This window comes from Terrapene carolina, unplaced genomic scaffold (genome assembly GCF_002925995.2).
Source record: "Terrapene carolina triunguis isolate 2854851 unplaced genomic scaffold, T_m_triunguis-2.0 Scaffold69, whole genome shotgun sequence".
Classification (NCBI taxonomy): Eukaryota; Metazoa; Chordata; order Testudines; family Emydidae; genus Terrapene; species Terrapene triunguis.
Window position 1 is genome coordinate 21,940,777 of NW_020664420.1, and position 20,517 is coordinate 21,961,293.

Genomic DNA, 20,517 nt, shown 5'->3' on the forward strand with positions numbered 1-20,517 from the left:
GCCCAAATAGTGGCTACTCACTTGGGAGTTCACGGAAACTGTAGGAAACCTTCCATACCCATTCCTTTGTACACATTGCAGGTAACCAGCTCACTGACTCATTTTTGAGAGCTCAGACCACCACAAATATGAAACCCAGGCTCAGCAAGCCTCTTAGCTGCAGCTCTTTATTTCTACAGTCTCTGTTTTATTGGAAGGATGAAAGTTTGCAAGTATATCCACCAGTTATGGAGAAATTCTTAGTTCCCATTTCACCCTCCCAGTGATTCAGGGGACTCTATAGTAATGTGACCGTACATCCCCATTTACTCAGGATTTGGCAGTGATCCCCAGACTAAACCAACCAGGGATGCATGAAGTTTCTTTGTGAAAGTGTCATTCTGCCACGTACTTCTGCTGTGGCATTTTTCACCCCAACTCGTAAGGGCAAACCTAAGAGAAATTCCCATCTCCCTCCCATCCTGTTGGCTTCCAGAATCAGCCCTATTGTGGAAAATAATTAAAGAAGGTCATTGAGGGCGTGATATTTCTCTGACATGCTTATCTATGCACAGTACTTATAGAGAGTCTGATGCACACACGACAGAGTCCAGACCCTAAGAGGCTATACCCACAGCCAAGAATAGCTATTCATATTACCAAGTTCAGCCCCTCTACCCAACAGAGACTTCATGCTCACCTAGCACCCACCCCTTTCCCTGGGGCTACACACAGCAAAGTCAAGAAATGATACTAGCTGGACACAACTGTATCATCCAAAAGCCACATGGTTTCTCTCTTAGACAGAGCATCAGCCTGTAAATATTATCAAAAGGAATCTATTTAATTTCCTTCAGGGACACTATGTGTCAGCTGAACTATGAGACTTCCTGTTAAATGAATGTAGGCAGAAACTACTCTGAATGAACATAAAATGGACAGATCATTGCCTTTTGATTACTAGTTGTAAGTATTTTACAGATATAGCAGTAAGCGTACACTCTGGTAATATACTCTTGTCATTTTATGTCTAATTATCAGTTTACTTTTATAAATTTCAAAGAAGATCTAGAGTGTGGCAAGTCTAAATTAATGAGCTGACCTCTCTGATGAATTTTCTGAGTTTTACCACTGTCAGTTCTCTAAGTCTAGTATAGCTTGAGCAGCCATACCTCAGCAAAGGCAATTCCTGGATGCTGACAAAATGAGCAATCTGTGGGTTGTGAAAGAATTTTTTTCTGTGAGGAACTATTGCTTCATTCTAATTATATCAGCAAGATCCACATCTGGTATCAAGGCAACTACTCAGATAAAACTGACTCAGTCTTAATGAAAATAATGACTTGAGACAGACAGCATTACTTTCAAATAATCAACTTAGGAATTACCTTTCTCAAGGACCTTCCAGCATTCTGTTCTCATAACAGCCAAGATTGATCTGCACTATTTTAAAAGTTTTCAGTAACACAGCAAGTACACCTTTAAGGTCATGTAATATCTCCTCTTGGTATCCTGTGGAGACTGAAATGTACAGGCTTGCAGTGGTGATAGCTCGAAGAGAGCCTCAGTGACCCTGAGAGCAGATGCATTTCAGCTTCTTGAAAAGTTCAGCTGAAGATTACTTTATTGCTGCTTATTATCTGAGCTGGCTTTTGGCACCCACACACCTCCACCCATATCTGCAGGACCACACCAGATTGAGAACTCAAATGGGACTGTGGGATCTGTTACCGTCTGTTTTTAAGAGGTGTTCATTGGATAAAAGAGGAGCATAAGTGTGTGTGGGGGTGGAGTGTGGCGGGGAGGGGGACAAAATCCTAAATCTGGTTCAACCTGTGCTAAAAATTGTTTTGTTGAGTAACACATTTTGTTATTTGAGAGTGAAAACATCATTAATCTACCACGATGCATCAACATTAGAACTGTTCACAACAGGGGAGCGGATGACACAGGGTAATGGGATGAGCTTTCTCGATCACCTGTGTCAGTTCAACCCCCAGCCAACGGTGGTTGAAATCAGTTACAATCTCTTTGTTCAGTGATCTGCACTAGAGGTCTCCATCCAACTCTAACTTCACAAAGGCACCATTACAACACTGCTATATACATTTTTTTACCGTTCTTAGCAAAAAAAAAGTCCTCATACCCGTTCAGTTGTTAACCTAACTTGATTTTTATTACTCCTGGGCAGGGGTAGTGCATGTTTCGCCAAACTGCCTAACGTTGCATGTTCTGTGCCTGTTTGGTGGATAAATAAAACATCACTCTCTAGCAGTATTGCCTTCCTCGTCTTTACAAGCAAAAAACTCACTTGGAAAAAAAAGATAAAAGAATTGCTGACAGCAGTTACTACCTAATCCAGGGGAGGGCAAACTACGGCCCGCAGGCCGGATCCAGCCCATCAGAGCTTTCAATCTGGCCCGCAGGATTGCCAGCCCCATGGTGCAGTGGGGCTAAAGCAGGCTCCCTGACTGCCCTGGCCCCATGCCGCTCCCAGAAGCGGCCAGCACCATGTCTCTGCGACCCCTGGGGGAGGGGCAGAGGGCTCCGTGCGCTGCCCTCGCTTGCAGGCACTGCCCCCCGCAGCTCCCATTGGCCGGGAACAGGGAACAGTGGCCCATGGGAGCTTCGGGGGTGGTACCCACAGGTGAGGGCAGCGTGCGGCGGAGCCGACTGCCCCACCCCGCCCCCAGGAGCCACTGCCGGACATGCTGGCCACTTCCGGGAGTGGCGCAGGGCCAGGGCAGGCAGGGAATTTGCCTTAGCCCTGCTGCGCGCTGCTGCCACCCTGGTGCCACTCGAGGTAAGCGGCGCCGGGCTGGAGCCTGCAACCTGAACCTCTCCTGCACCCTGCATCCCAACCCCCTGCCCTGACCCTCTGCCTTGAGCCCATGCCGCACCCCTCCTGCACCCCAACCCCCTGCCCTGAGCCCCCAACCCCGCCCTGAGCCCCCTGCCGCACTCCCTCCTGCACCCCAACCCCCTGCCCTGAGCCCCCTCCCACACGTTGCACCCCCTCCTGCACCCCAACCCCCTGCCCTGAGCCCCCTCCCACGCCCCGCACTCCCTCCCGCACCCCAACCCTCTGCTCCAGCCCTACATTCATGACCCCATTTCCCCACCCAGATGTGGCCCTCGGGCCAAAAAGTTTGCCCACCCGTGACCTAATGAAACAACAGTAAAACAATGTTCTCGATTTTTTAAATATATACCCTGATACTGTAAATCAGAGCCCACGAGTAGAAAACCCCTAGCATTCAAGCACTTCTCAAAGTTTAAAGGAAGATGCACAAATAAACAATGGAAGTGCTGGTTGCAACTTCATAATTAACATTGAGTTCTATCTTGCACTTAGTGCAGGGATTCAACCTCTCTGTATGAAAAATACAGCATATTGTCTTCAAAAGTACAGCACTTACTCTTGAGTACAGAACAAATTTTCTGAGAATTTACAAGTGTATCATAACAACCTGGAAGTTTTGTGAGTCATCACTGTAGCTGAAGATGTAAAAAAAATTTAAACTGGTTATAAGATAAAAAGTTTCAAGAGTGGGCTAAATTCATTATCAGGGCTATCTAATGTATCAACCATAGAACATACCTGGTGACTCTGCTTGCAACAGATATTAACATGGTAATGATGAGCCGCCACCACCACCACACTACATCTAAATCCCCTTGAATTTTGGGAAGGTTCAGACCCAGATGTGAACTCTTGGGCTGATCTCCAGTATTAAATGTTTGCCACTTTTTCTTTCAAATAGAAATAGAAGAGACTATAGAACTAAAAATGATAGCTTCAACTGAAAAATAACTGGATCATCCTGACTCATACCACAATACAAAATGATGGTTTCCCAAATCTCCAGAATAAGTGGTGTGGTAGAACCGAGGTGACGTCCTATTCATCCTAAACTTGCACTTATCACAGAGAGTGCAAACATCACAGAAGTTATGGTACGGCTAAGTGTGAAGAAAACTACTTTGGTGTTTATGAAGACTGACAATGCCCAAATTCAATATTCTTTGCCAATGCTGAAGTTACGTTGACAATTCTTGACATTGCAGTGAGCTTGGTTGGTATCTAGTTCCTTCACCCTCTAGCTTTTCCCACACATAATATTTCTTCTGTTTTTTCCTCCACTACTGGCATTCACAGACACTTCAGAAGCCTTGGAGGATCTGATGTCAATCATTCCTTTTTGCTGCAGCTAGATGTCATTCCTCTCTCCTCTGTAGCCTTTCACTACACTTCAATGTCTTACATCTTGATTTCTGTTAATCCATCATCAGATCCTAACCTTGTCAGTGAATTATCTTATTACTGTTTATTTGCAGAGCAACAAGTAAGACAAAGCGATATCTGCTCTGAAGATGCTGCAATCTAAACAGATAACATACAAACCAGCGATGTCTTTGGCTGTCTCTAAGGGTACGTCTTCACTACCCGCCACATCGGCGGGTAGTAATCGATCTATCGGGGATTGATTTATCGCGTCTCATCTAGACGGGATAAATCAATCCCCGAACGCGCTCCCCGTCGACTCTGGAACTCCACCAGAGCGAGAGGCGGTAGCGGAGTCGACGGGGGAGCCGCGGCCGTCGATCCCACGCTGTGAGGACCCAAGGTAAATCGATCACGTAGCTGAAGTTGCGTATCTTAGATCGATCCCTCCCCCCCCGCCCAGTGCAGACCAGCCCTTAACCATCGACTTCTTATCAGTGCAGGTTTGTAATAAAATCCTCTTTTCCAAGAGGATGGCTAATGTGTATTCATATATTTGTTTCAGTTGGTAGGAATGTTGGGTTCTGAGGGGGATGAAGGAGCACTTCTCTGACGAGTTTGAAGTACTTCTTAGATGCAGATGAAACAACAATTTGCTCTCAGAGAGAAACTCTTTTGGGTATAGGAATAAGTAGGATTGAACAGAAAATCTGCTCTGGCAGAAATAGCTATCCCAAGGGAATGCTACTTGCTTCAGAAGTGGTGTTACTGGTGAGGGTTGTGTGTGTTTTTGGTTTTTGACAGAGCATCTAAAAATCATAACAGCAGCTTTCTATTTTTGAGTTTTAGATTTATATATTTGCAATTTCTTCACTCTTGGAGCAGCAAGAGCAAGCAGTATTGAGAACCAAAAGAGAGGGACAAGCTTCTAAAACGTAAGCTCTCCAGGGAGAGCAAAATTCTCAATTTAAAAATAAATTAGTTTGTGGGAATGCCATTATTCCTGCCAGTCTCAAAAAATGACAAGTAGATAATCACATAGTATATTATATGAGCTGCACATCTACCATACATTCCGATTATACAGTACAATAAACCATTCAAAGAGGAGATGATAATTATAGACAACAATCAATGGAAATAAATGTTTTTGGTGTCAGTCTTAACGTTTTTTTCTCAGAGAAGATAAAGAAAGATCTGGAGTGGTAGCCCACAAACATCAGCCTCTGAGACCACATATTTGCTGAAAAATGAAGAACGTATTTTACTTTTGGTAGTACCTTCCCACAGAAAGCAGAAACTAAATTAATAATTCAGGGATTTCCAAAACAGGCTCCCCAAAAGAAATGCACATAAGGCATTTCTTGTACCTAAAATTATACATACATGCACCAGGGCCAGCCTTAGGGAAAATGGTGCCCTGGGGGAGCTTGCTGCCTGCCCCCTACAGGAAGCCCTCTATGACACCTTCCCTGAGGAAGAGCTCATTCTCCGGGTAGGGCAGATCGGCAAAGAGAGCCCAGGTGGCCTGTTTCCTGCCCAGGCTTCCCGAACAGCAGGCAGAGCTGCAGCAGGTGGAGGGGCAGTGGCACTGCAGGTTCCGTGCTGCTGGGAGGGCGGAGAGGGGTCGTGTGTGAGCACCTGGCTCCCACCCCACACCCCCTTTATCCCCTCTCCCTGCCTCCTGAGTGGGCTCGGCTAATAATCATTACTTAGGAGCTCAGTGTCCTTCTGCAGTTTCTTGACCATGGTGTGCCCCATGACTACGGCGCCCTGGGCGGTCGCCTATGTCGCTAACCCATCAGATCAGCACTGCATGCACCCAAGAATGAATAAATAAAACCCCACAATTCATAATAGCACAATTCTTGTGTTTTCATTCTCCTCAGATTTCAGCACTCCCATTGGCTAAAGCAGCATGCAAGTCAGCCCCAAGAATTTTGCAAAAGGAGATCTTGCTTATACTATTTTAAATAGATAAACAGTGCATGGATGAGTTGTGTATGTAACGTCAGCCTGAGTTGAATTTCCTGACTTCTGGAGGTTAGGTATAAGTGTTCAGGGCCAGTATTTGCACACATTTGTATCAAAGTTGTGCCTGAAGAATATGCATGTGCACATGCAAATGGGTATTTGCACACACACATGGGATTTTTGCTCATGCAAATGCATTTTTGCACTTTTGGTTATGTATGCACATGCACAAACACATTATTCAGTAAACATAGGGTTGTTTTTGAAAGTTTGCATCTTCAGTTCACGGTTTCAGATAAAACATGAAACTTCTATATTTTTAAATAGGAGTCTCGAACTGTTATACGTGGCACTGAAAAGTAATCCCTGAAGGCAGGTTTAAAAAACAAAACAAAACAAACAACATTTAATTTACTTAGCTTTCCTATTTACTGCTATACAAATTCTCTAAGGCATTCCTGATTTTTATAGATTTAGTTACAAATCCCTAACAAAAGGTTTGTATAATAAAAACACAGATGAGACCATAACTAAGTTTTGGTTTCTGCTATCCCAGAGATACAAAAGGTTGGCTATAGTTGTAGAAACAGAGATTTTTTTTTAAAAAAAAGACTAATTAGATTATCTGGTCTACTTCCCTAAGAGGATTCTTCTTTGAGTATCTGTGCATGTGGAGCCCACTCTTGGTGTGCACGCACTGGAGAGCAGAATCTTTACCAGCAGTGTCCACTGGGGCCACGCATGCATCTTGCATGCCTTTGTGTCTCCCTGTTCCTGAGGGAGGAGTGACCCCAGCTGCCACTCAGTTCATGCACCGTATGCCCTTTTATGCCCTTGAGAAATTGTGCAAGCTAGGACATTATTTGGCCCTAAAATTTGAAGTTAGTACAGTATAGCTCTGCCACTTGCTCTCTGGCTTTGAGCAAGTCACTGAATGTCTCTGCCTCAGTTTCCCATTCTATATGAGGGTGTTGTGGATTAATGAGCACACATGTGCCCAACTCTCTGAAAGTGTGATATAAATGCTTGCTACTAAATTTGTCAAAATAAATTAATGAAGTACATCTCATGGTACAATAATCTTGATTTTTCATTTTTTTACTTTCAAAAGGTAAGACAAAGTGTTTTATATACAGAAAAATGGCATAATGCAAGTGTGATGGGGTTTGGTCACAGAGCCCCCCTTGGGACTGTCACCTGATGTGCTGAATTTACCTCTGAGCCTGTTTTCCCTGCCAGCTTGGGACTGCTGCAACACCGACCCAGGTCTTGTCCACATCACCAAAGCTGTCCATGGCAGTGAGACAGAACAACTTCCGTGTTCTCCCCACACTGTAGTGTCTCTATTGTTACATAGTTGTTAGTGAGGTTACTGTACTTGGTTTTTCCTAATTTTTCCAAATACATGTATTTGTTGTTAGCCCACTGGCAACATAATACTAATTATGTAGATAGAGTGAGACTTTTGTTACTTAGCTGCCTCAGAATCTGGGGCTATCAGGCCTATGGCGGAATGAAAACCTCGAGGTTTAAAAACCTGCCCATTCTGCGATACAGCAATTCCACTGAATGAGGGACAGAGTAAGTGCCTTTTTTGCCTCTAGTAGGGCCTTATCTGTGCAGAGTGTGTGGTCTGCAAGTCTTTTTCAAAACGCACCCTGATAGGAATGATCAGTGAGAGGGGCATTGGACTCTGGAGTCTTCTCAAGGGAAGAACATTTTGCTTCTATATTTAGACTTTAAAAAAATCTTTTTGCTTATTAATAGTAATAGTGTTATGGTAGTTCCCTGAAGGCCCAGCCAAGACTGATACCCCATTATGCTAAGCAACATATAAACACATAGTAAGAGACTGTCTCTGTTCTGAAGAGTTTATAATCTAAGGGCTTGATTCTGCAAGTTTCTGAGTGCTCCAATCAGATCTGTACCCTCAACTGTTTTCAATTTAAACACGTGAGCCGTCTCACTGACATCAACTGAGAGTAAAGAGAAGTCTTCTCAGGCAGCCTTAAAGTATCACAAGGAAATGCATGAAGGCAAGTACCAAACTGAGTCTGAGTATGACTACTCTCTATTAATGATCAGGGCTGCCCAGAGGATTCAGGGGGCCCGGGGCAAAGCAATTTCGGGAGCCCCTTCCATAAAAAAAAGTTGCAATACTATAGAATACTATATTCTCGTGGGGGCCCCTGTGGGGCCTGGGGCAAATTGTCCCACTTGCCCCCCCTCAGGGCGACCCTGCTAATGATCTATTGCAGAGCAGTGCAGTACAGTATAAAACAGTTTATAACACTTTCTAAGATAAAACAAGATTTCTGTTTGTTAATACTCGATATAATTTTCACTGTGAAGCTGAAGTATTCTTTTGCACTATAAATAGCTTTTTCAAAACTACCAGTGCTTATTTTATTTCAGTTGCTTGATATTTATGCACCACAATTCTCTTCAAAATATGTATCAGACACTTAAATGTGACATTAGCATAATCATGGGGTCCTGTACAATACCAATTAGGTGGTCTCATATATAGCACTCATTAGCAAGTTTACAGATTTCAAACACTGAGCCTCTTCACTGGCTCCATGAAGTATGTACAAAATCATCTTTTTTGCCCCCCATAAAATAACATTTCTAAGGTTACAGTTATTTTAGAACAAAATCGATATGAAATACTTTAATATGCAAGATTACTACCTTATGCAATGTACTTTTCGTTAGTTTACAAAGTGAAAGAACTCACACAGGTAATTTCTGTATTGAGCCTGTTTTGCCAGAACAGTGAGAAAGAGCAACACCTTAATATGAGTGCCAGGAATCTATTATTTTAGAAATCTTCCCTAGCAAAATATATAACTGAAAAGACAATCCATTAAAAATGCAAGAAGAAACTTTGGATTTGGTAAATTAATATAAGCTTAATTAATCCCCTAAATACATGCTGACACACTGCATCACATATTCTTCATAGTGATATTATTACGATATGGTTATAGCATAATTATGATGCATTTTATGCAAGACAGGTCATGTGAGATGTTATTGAAAGGTTATGATTTGCTGAATATGATTATCCTATTTGCATGCATGTATCCTTTTTGTATCTGAAGTTATAAATACTATGTATCTGTACTTCAAATGTAATTACACCTGGGTAATGCCCACTAGACGAGCCGCTTTCAGTCTAAATAGCTAGTTGTAAAGGGTAATGGGCCATAAGAAAGAACAATAGTCCTTAGGAGAAGCTTATCTCCCACCCGGTGAGCCTTTCTGAGAACGCTACGGACAGCCTGCAAGTAATAGCTGCTATGACTCTACAAGGACATGTGACCAGGCCACATGATGTTGGACTCCATCTTGGGATGTCAGTATTTATTCACAGGCTGGTCTGGGAACCAAGCTTTGGAACAAAGGGTTCCCACCATATATAAAAGCTATATAAGGCAGGGAGTGACATCATCTGGGGTTCTTCACTCCCCACACAAGAAGGCTCCTGAAAACACCTGAGGAACAAAGACTGAATTGAGGGAAGTGCTGGACCCCGGCTAAAGGGATTTCTAGCCGGTGTATGTAACACCTGGGGATTCTAAGCTGGAAAGCAAGTGCAGCTTGCCCTTAAGAATCTGCAGCCTGCTTGTATCATCTCTTAGGGTGAGAATCTGCTAATTCATATCCAATCTATCTAGTATATTAAGCTTTGTTTGCATTTTTTGTTTATTTGCTGGGTTTACTTGCTTTGTATATTTGCTAGATAACCTGCTTTGATCTGTTTGCTATCCCTTATAATCACTTAAAATCTATCTTTTGTAGTTAATAAACTTGTTTTTGTTTTAATCTAAACGAGTGAGCTTTGACTGGAGTGCTTGGTGAAAATCTCTGCTTGGTTATCACAAGTGTGTATGTTCTCTTCACATTGAGGGAGAGGCGGACTGGGTATTAAACCCTTATACTGGCCAGATTTGACCAGCGCAGGACAGTGCTGCTCTGGGGTCCCATGCTGGGAAGCTGGTGGTTAGAGAGCCTGCATGTAACTGGAGCTGGGTGTGTCCCTACCTGTATAAATGCTGGTGAAAGTGCAGGCTGGAGGTCTTTACAGCTTGTCACAGCAGTACAATGCGAGAGGGAGACCAGGCTGGTGGGTCAGGGAGCTCAGTGATACCCAATTCCAGGTGGCACCCCGGGGGGAACCCGTCACATGCTACCAATATAAGGTTCAATATTACAAACACTCCCAGCACAGAATGCTCATATGTGGAGTGTTAACAGGTAAAGGCAACTGGGAGAGTTTGGCCCAAATTTTCTGCCGGTATAAATTAACACAGCTCTATTGACTTCAAGGGAGGGGCACCAATTTATACCAGCAGAAAATTTTGTCTTTTATCCCCTGTGACTTGAAGAGAGATAATTGTCTTAGCATATGTGCAACATGCCTCAGATGGCACAGGACCAGGATTCATCGCCAAATTTGGTCCACTGGTTGGATCATTAGCTTCCCCAGCCAAGGCTGAGTACTGACAGGGAGCGTGACGTGAATGCTGATCCACCATTCAGCTGCTTATTTTATACTATAATGCCTTTAGAACTCATATAATAACCCTGTAAAGCTTGCAGGGTTTGATACAATTTATTTTTCTTTTAATTAGTGCTTGAGGTGCCAGATTGTCAACTCTATCCTTTATGCAAAGAACAGAGGCAACGTGGGCAATGGCTGTAAACTTCCCCCACAATGCTTCAGCAATCTGCTTCAACCATCTTCTGAGGAACAACCCCTAGTGATGGAGTGAGCGCACCAATTCATTTCACAGAGACCCCGGAACTGCTATGTGGGGGTGATGGTGGTTTTCATTTACTACTGTCCTTCATCACGTATGAACCCGGTGAAAGATTCTGTAAACCATTTTCCAGTGCCTTGTTGGTTTTCATTAAATCTTATTTTGTCATAGAGTTTAATGCCTGAAGGGTATGTGCCATTGGCAGATAGTAGGAGGGACCAAGGTGCACTGGTGCTCAAGGTCCCTGCAATGGAAGGGAAATGATTAAGTGAGATATACCCAGATAGTCCTGGCAAGTGACCTGCACTCAGACACTGCAAAGGAAGGTGAAAAACCCCCAAGGTCACTGCGAATCTAACTTGGGAAAAATTCTTTTCTGACTTTGCATATGATGATCAGTTAGCATCTGAGCAAGAACTAGCCAGGAAAGCACCTGAGTAAGAGAATGCTCAATGCCACCTCAGAACCTTGTCCCAGACCGTCAAATGCCCCATCTCCAGCCATCCCTGATGCTTCTGACGAAGGAGATAAAGAAAACCCTTCCAGAATACATTAGAGGATGGGGGGGAAATCCCTTTGTTTTACCATACTTTGTTTTTTGTTTTTTCTTTCTATATTCTACCAGCATCTACAAGTTTAGTTCAACTGTGAATTTAAAAAGGTAGTTTTTTAGTATTTTAGCAGTTAAAAAACAACACACAACTCTTCTATGCAATCAAAGTGTCCAATCAATATTGTAATGTTTCCCAAAGTGCAGGGGTTGCCACTTAGACCCCTGGATTGTTTACTCTAGCGTCTCAGCATTCATTGTTTACCAAAAATGAAAGTCTCTAACTTCGTATTTCTGATGCAGCAATATAAAGCAGACTGTATGAAATCATGCAGATAAGGTTTCTTTCATTGAGCTGTCACTATTAATTTGGACAGCAATTTCAATGGCAAATTTCTTTTCCTCACAGTGAAACGAATGCCCATGGAAAACTTCATTTTTCCAGTTGGCTGTAAGGTGAAGAACAAGTACCATCGATAGCATCTGCTGTAGATCCAGCACTTTGCACACACATTAAAATTACATAAAATCACTCAAGAATGTGTGTGATTTAAAACACACCTCTACTCCGATATAATGCGACCTGATATAACATGAATTCGGATATAACGTGGTAAAGCAGTGCTCCAGGGGGGCGGGGCTGTGCACTCCGGCAGATCAAAGCAAGTTCGATATAACACAGTAAGATTTTTTTGGCTCCCAAGGACAGCGTTATATTGGAGTAGAGGTGTACTAAATTTTTTTAAGTCAAAAGATTTGTACCCAAGAAAGAAATAAGTGTCCTAAACACCCGTTAAGTACTTCTATTGCAACTAACAACAACATTCTCAAGAATCTCGACAGGGAAGATAAAGTAACTTTTTGTTACAGTGCAAAATATTGGCTTAGAGCTGAACAGCTAGAAGGAAGAGATAAAGCTTTACCTTGGCAGAGTGCTCCATGGTGACGACCACTTTGGTTTGTGCACTAGACACCAAGTCCATAGCACCACCCATTCCTTTCACCATCTTACCCTAAAACAGAATTTTGAAAAGGAGAGTCAAATGCCTTGATATATTTACTACAAAAGGAACCAGTTTAAAATTAGACGAACATTTTGCTGCGCTGAGATGAAATCATTTCAGAAACACAAGCATGCTTGCCAGTTTTCTATGCAAAAAAACCCGCATCGTATATCGTTATCATTTCATTGAACAAGGTTGTAAAGAAACATGCAGTCAGTTATATTCTGCTGCCCCATTCTAAGAATCGACTGCACTAATCTAATGTGGTTAGGAAAAAAATCATGAATCAGAACACATGGTCAATGTCATCTTTGGTGTAACTCAACTGAAGACAAAGGAGATGGGCTCCAATTCAGCAAAGGACTTAAGCCAGTGGTGAGCAACCTGCGGCCCATCAGGATAAGCTGATTGAGGCTGCAAGACATTTTGCTGACGTTGACCGTCCACAGGAACAGCCCCCCACAGCTCCCAGTGGCTGAGGTTCACCGTTCCCAGCCAATGGGAGCTGCGGGAAGCGGGGGGCCGCAGGGACGTGCTAGAAGTTTCTTTTTCTTTTGGCAGAAGAAAATTTTGTTGGCTAAAAATTAGCAACAAGAAGATCTGTACTTGTGCTGATTTGAAAACCATGGGTTTAGCACCATGCCAGCTCAAGCTGCTGTCTCTATTTCACACCAGAACTCTTGTTATGTTGTTTTGGAAATAGGTAAATAAATAAATATGGATCAATATTGATTTCTCTGTTCCTCAGCCATGCAATGTTTCCTACTTTTATGATCTGCATTATTCCTTTTAAAGTGTAACAAATTCATAGGCCAGAAGAGACCATTGTGATCATCTAGTCTGTGACTCAGGCCACAGAACTTCCCCAAAATAATTCCTAGATGGTATCTTTTAGAAAAACAGCCAATCTTGATTTAAAAATTGTCAGTGATGGAGAATCAACCACAACCCTCGGTAAATTGTTCCAATAGTTAATTACTCTCACTATTAAAAATTTACATCTTATTCCCAGTCTGAATTTGTCTAGCTTCACCTTCCAGCCATTGGATCATGATATACCTTCCCTGATAGATTGTAGAACCCATTATTAAATATTTGTTCCCCATGTAGATACTTATAAACTGTAATCAAGTTACCTCTTAATCTTCTCTTTCCTGTACTAAATACATTGAGCTCCTAGAGTTATCATTAAAAGGCATGTTTTCTAATCCTTTAATCATTCTCACAGCTCTTCTCTGAACCCTCTCCAATTAACCAACATCCTTCTTGAATTGTGGGCACTAGAACTGGACACAGTATTCCAGCAGTGGTCGCACCAGTGCCAAATACAGAGGTAAAATATCCTCTTTACTCCTAGTCAAGATTGACGTTTATGCATTCCAGGGTCACATTAGCTCTTTTGGTCACAGCAACATACTGGGAGCTCATGTTCAGCTGATTATCCACCAGGACCCCATAATCTTTTTCAGAATCACTCTTTTCCAGAATAGAGTCCCTCATCCTGTAAGGATGGCCTATATTCTTTGTTCCTAAATGTATACATTTAACCACATTAAAACATACATTGTTTACTTTTTCCCAGTTAACCAAGGGATCCAGATTGCTCTGAATCAGTGACCTGTCCTCTTCATTATTTACAACACCCCCAATTTGTGTGTCACTTGCAAACTTTATCAGAGATGATTTTATGTTTTCTTCCAAGTCATTGACAAAAATGTTAAATAGCCCAAGGCAAAGAACCAATTTGTGTAGGACCTCACTGGAAACAGACCCACTTGATTATGACTCTCCATTTGCAATTACATTGTTAGCCGGTTTTTAATCCATTTAAACTGTGCCATGTTAATTTCATATTGTTCTAGCTTTTAAAAATCAAAATGTTGTGCAGTACCAAGTCAAACACCTTCCAGAAGTCTTAATATATTACGTTAACGCTATTACCTTCATCAACGAAACTTGTAATCTCAAAAAAGATTTCAAATTAATTTGACAGGATCTATTTTTCCATAAATCCATGCTGATTTGCATGAATTCCTTTACCCTCCTTTAGTTCTTTATTAATTGAGTCCCATATCAGCAGCTCCATTATCTTGCCCAGGATCTATATCATGTTGACAAACCTATAATTACCACGGTCATTCCATTTACCCTTTCTAAAAATTGGTACATTAGTTTTCTTCCAGTCTTCTGGAACTTCCCCAGTACTCCAAGACTTCTTGAAAATCAACATTAATGTTCCAGAACAAGCTCTTTTAGACCTCTTAGATGAAAGTTATCTGGAGCTGCTGATTTTTAAATGTCTAACTTTAGAGGCTTCTGTTTACATTGTCCTGAGATACTAGTGGAAGAAAAGATTATTACCATCACCATATGATGAGCCTATATAATCTGTTTCCCCCCAAATATATAACTGCACGCAATGCTGTATTGGATATAAAGTGCTTGTGGTGTATATTTAGCTATGGTTTTCTGTGTGCTGCATCATTAAATTAAATGGCTTGTCAATTTCTGCCTACCTGTGTGCTGTGGGTAAGACTGTCAGGCAATTTGAAAGTAAGGGTCTAATGAAGTGAGAAGAGACTGCTTTCTGTCATGAAGGTTTTATCATTGTTCTTCCTTTGATTGGCTGTTTTCTTTAATCGAAAATAAGTAATCCTTACTGAAATACATGTTTTTCTTTTTGTATATGGAAAACATAACAGTGTTAGGCCAAACAACCTGGAAAGAGACATACATATGGGGAACTTCCAAATGTAAAACTTTTCCCTGATAATTCTCTCTTTTCCTTTTATTTCCTGCTGTCCCATATTTCAATAAGGCAACGCAGTGCATAACTATGATCCATGACAAAAAGCATACAGTGTATCTGATCATACCGAAAAAATTCCATTACCAATTTGGCCAGCAACTTCAGTGGAAATTTCTTTACCACAGAGAAACAAATATCCACGGAAAATGGCATTTTTCTGCTTTTTTTCCAAGGTGAAAAACAACTGCCAACTGTCAAAGCTCTTTCTTCCTACATTAAATCACTTAAAATATGTTCATTGGCCATATTAATAATTTGTATTAAATCAAGAGATTTCCATTCAAATGTAAATAACTTACTAGCACTTGATTCTGATTAGCATCTTTAGTAATTATAAGAAACATTTTGAACCCTCTCCAAAATAAAGATAAAAAAATAACTTGGGAGACTTTGCTTTAATGATACATTACAAAATATTTGTTTGAAACTGCAATCCTAAAAGGAGTATCAACGTTTACCTTGGGTGAGCACTTCTCTGTGTCAGCCACTCAGATTTGTGCACTGGACACTAACTGACAGCACTACCCAAACTTTTCCTTGGAAACCCGGAAATACAGAGTTCTGCAGAGGCTGAATTGTCTTCCCAGCAACCTTGCACGACTCTTATCTAGGGCATGGTGTAGGGATAGCTAAAGATGTGGCATTATTTCCTCATTAACCCTGGTTGAGTTATCATGGATTATGCCAACCTAGTCATTAACATGCTCCCATGATGATGTTGAGGCCCTCTTATAGGGGCCCTGGGTGGTTTTGCTTCCTTTATCAGAGGGGTAGCCGTGTTAGTCTGGATCTGTAAAAAGCAACAGAGAGTCCTGTGGCACCTTTAAGACTAACAGATGTATTGGAGCATAAGCTTTCGTGCATGCATCCGACGAAGTGGGTATTCACCCACGAAAGCTTATGCTCCAATACATCTGTTAGTCTTAAAGGTGCCACAGGACTCTCTGTTGCTTTTTGCTTCCTTTAGTTATCTGGAGAGCCATGTAGACTAGGACTCAGTCTATGTAGACTAGGACTCAGTGAGAAAGGGTGCTGATGGTGCACTATGGCAAGTCTGCAGCTGAAGATATTCTCCTCTATGGCCCGGCAGGAGGATATTGCATCCCTCCATGTAAGCTTTTGGCCCCTTGCATCAAGTCTTCACTGCTAATGGGATGCTCTATTTTATCAGTGGTGCAACTGGGGATTTCTTTCCTTCCCTTCATTCACCAGTTTAAGGGCCTGATCGAGCTTAATGTTTAAATTGCATTTTGAGAAGCATATGTTGCCTAAGGACCATATACTGTCCTCAATCCATGTGCAGAACTCCTATTGATTGGCTTTTTCCCACACATTAGTCATGTGGGGAGGGGAAGAGCAATTGTATTCTAAAGAGGCGGAATAGAAACTGGTTGAAAAAATCATCATACAGCTATTTGAAGTTGGTATGTGCTCTACAAGGGAAATAACTTCAGATTACTAAAATTGAACATCGCTACTTGGGCCAGAAAAAATGTTGCTGCCAATAGGAGTGTGGAAATCAAGTTGTGAATTTCCTCTCTCTGTGGTCCCTACTAGTGTCAGATGGCGTCATGCCAGTCTGTATGTGCAAAGTAGGGTTAAGGGCTCCCAAAACCATGATTTCTTAGAAAGTCACTTTTGTTCCTTTATGCTGAAAGTGGGCCCTCAGACCAAAGGCAAATGAGCAAATCTTGGTCTGTTCTAAATGAAAACAGAGCTCTAGGTCCCCAGTTATACCTCCTACTATCACTGCACATTTACAAGGGATTTCTGTTACTTTTAAAGCTCAATGCTAGATTTAATTGCAGTCAACATATACCAGATTGTTCGTTAAATGATTTGAGTGCCTTGTGCGCAAAATGAAGCCTGTCTTAAAAATAAATATTTACTCTTCCTGGAAACTGCCTGCATCAGCAGCCAACAGTTACATGAAATTTCTGCTAAAAGCTAATTAGGGCTGATAGCAGTGGGCATGGAAGGAGGCATTGGGTTGAGAGGCAGAACTACACTGTTTCATTTAACAGAAGTTAGAGTTAATTTCTATCTAATTTTCTCTTAAATAGGATAAAATGCAGTACGTACAATAGGTCACTCTCTGCAACTTGATTAAACACTCTTAATAGAAACGTTGTAATTAAATAACCTGGTCTCGTACGTAGAAAGACCAACTGCTTTAGTCAACTCCTTGGAAAAACCAAAATTATTTTAAAATTGGCAACTGATAGAAATACACCCTAAAGGTTATTATACCCCCCTCCCCTACAAGCTTGTACAGGATTCAGGGTTTGTACTTTTTTGGGTGCTGTTTTTCTTTAAATGAGCATTGTAAGCTTCTAAGTACATTAATGGAACTTGTTTGGGAATCCAGAGGAAAGATTCATTTTAGTGCACTGGTTCAAATTCTCCCTAACACCATGCATTATAATAAGAACACTATCAATCAGAGTTGGGATTAGGAGGAAAGTTTTTCAAATCAGCTCTGCGCCTTCCCTAAACTAGGAATATTTACAAAAGTTGGGGTAGGAAGAGGCTTATTGTTGCTTTCCTTCTCCTTTGTGCCAGCATAACTGCTACAAAAAGTGCACAGGGATGGAATGAATTCTCCCTTCCTCCTGCCACCTTTTCAGCAGTTCAGGCTGAATTCAAAGATACCTTGGGAAGACACGGACACTGTACAGATACTGTAAAGATGCCCTGCATTTTTTGCTCCCTCTGAGGTTCACGGTGGCTTGCACCTACCCAAAGAGGCTTTCTAAGAACACCCGCATAGTGCAGAGCAGAATCCTGTGCCAGTCATAGGAATAAAGAATACTTCAGAGGGATCCAATGGAAAGACCTGGGGTATAGGGGTTATTAAGCAAATCAAGGAACAGCTTTAGTAATTCTCTGTGTGATCAAGAAATGAGTGTTTAAGTGAACACATACCATAAGAGGAAACTGAGACCAATTCCTTAGTCCAGGCTCACTGCTAGTCATATGCCTCAAGTTTAAGCACATTGTAAGTGGTTTATCACCATAGCTGCTGGAACTAGGAGCGCTGGGCGTATGGTGCTCTCTCTGCTGGGAAGCTCGGGGCCACAAGGAATGAGGCTTGTGGCGCACTCAAAAGGTGAACTTGAAACCTGTGCGGAGAGTTTTCTGCTCTGCCTGTCTACTCAGTGAGCCTCAGTGGTACACATAGATCACCAACCTACATTAGCCCTGGAGGCCCCTACATCTTCCATAAGGCTGCTATCACCACTCGTGTATGCGAAGGATTCAAGTGAGATGCATAGCATGTGTAAAGAGATAATCTGAGCCGAATACAACAAGGAACAATAAGAAAATATAATCTGCATTACATGTTTTTGTAGGATTTGAAAAAAAATATCAGTATATCAGCAAACTCCAGGGAAGCCCTGAATTACAATCATAAAGAAAAGATCTCAGAGGATCCAGAATGTTTTGTAAAGAAAATAATTATGTGCCTATATAAATAGTGTAAGTATAACATTGCACATCAATATACTCTGCTCACAAGGGAAACTATGCTTACAGTAGCTTACTTCCAAAAAAGAAAGTCACTCTTCTTCCAGTATTTTATTTTCCATTTCTCCAATGGAGAAAAGATTTTACTGGATAGAGCTTGAAGATGAATTGCTCTAGAATATACTTGCTCTCATTTTTTTCAGTGACTGCAGGGCCTCAAATGGCACAATTACAGAATTATTGTAATTATATTGCCATCTCTGACAGCTAGATTAGATTTTACTCAGAGAGACTAACTGAAGGAACATTAGCAAGGAATACTAGGAAGTCATTAATGGTATTTTTGTGGCAGTTGAGTGGGTGAAAGAAATAACGCAGAAGCAAACAGTTAAAGTCCTTGAATGCAATAATTGTATATGTACTATTAGATATACACATGGCAAAGATTTAAAAAAAAAACTGAGGTCTAAATTCAATTTCTAGATCCCTATTTAGCCATTAAATAGGTGGCCTGATTTTCAAAAATGCTAAACACCGTTTCCCACTGAACTTCCACAACAAAACATGGAATTAAAAGACAATGGATATAATTTTCAAAAGAGCCTTTCAATGGGATTTAGACACTTCTGAAAATGGGATTTAGGCTCCTAAGTAATTTATGAACTTTTGAAAATTTCACCAAATATCTTTTTCCTAAAATTTAGTATGCTTAAAAATGACTGTGCTGGGGATGGTAAATATTTATTTTCTATAACAGAGAAGTAATTTAAAATATGACATATGCCTAAAGGAAAGTTAGTCAATGTTTATGAAGTTATTTTTCCATAAAACTAATTCAAAATGACTGTTGGCACTGAATTAAAACTGCAAAGTGAAATTCAAATGAATGCACTGAAAGTGCATCTCAAGAGCTACAGTACTTAAACCAATTTCTTAAAAGCTGTGCAGCATTCAAATGCACGCACTCTATGAAGATGTAAATTACGAGCATCAAGTTAAGCTTTCCATTTAGCTGTACATGGCCCTACCAAAATGTAGTGCATGTTGTACAGTGATTATTAAATGTTAATTCCAAGAACTGCATACATAACATTCATGCTCACCCAGTGATTATGGCTCCACAGTTAAGGTTGCAAGTGCCATTCCATTCTAGGACTAACCCAGGGATCAAGGATTTTTTGACATATCTTCTGGTCTTTGAAATAGGCAGTGAATATTTTTAGTCTGAAAAAGCTGCTCATTGTAGGAAGCTGTGCAAGTCAGATTTCTCATTTCCCCCAATAAAAAAGTCTAGGAGAGCATCCATAACTATCCTGATTATGAGCCCTATAATCCCCCTACGCTATGAGGTGTGGAGAAGAGCAAATCAAAATAAAATAGGACAGAAAAGCCTCACATGCAGTGGAAGGAGAAATGGAGCTAACACAACATGCTCTACTCTTCCTTTCACCCTGCAGTAGCCACTTTATGGCAGTAATTATGTGCTATAAGGGCTCTGCAGGATTTCCAGGTGTGTATTTGTTGGGAGTGAGGCAGGTGGAACTACAAAGCTGATCTATATTACATGCTTCACTTAGAAAGCAGATGTCTGCAAGTAAGTTAATGCTGTTGCCTATAATTTAAATAATGTCATCACTTGGAAACTGTAGAACTCAGATAAGCGTGAGAATCCAGGTAACTGCAGGCTCCCCAGTCTTGAGTTAACAGATCTACCCCCAACGTATTTTCTACTACATGCC

General features: G+C 41.3%; 1 protein-coding gene across 1 annotated transcript in view; it reads right to left on the reverse strand.

Annotated features, from left to right (window-relative positions):
• Positions 1-20,517, reverse strand: part of OXCT1 (3-oxoacid CoA-transferase 1) — a 126,949-nt gene that overhangs the window by 13,262 nt on the left and 93,170 nt on the right. Inside the window, exon 14 of the mRNA XM_024198963.3 lies at positions 12,421-12,510. Coding sequence (XP_024054731.2) covers positions 12,421-12,510 — 90 coding nt within the window. The remainder of the gene's footprint in view (positions 1-12,420; positions 12,511-20,517) is intronic.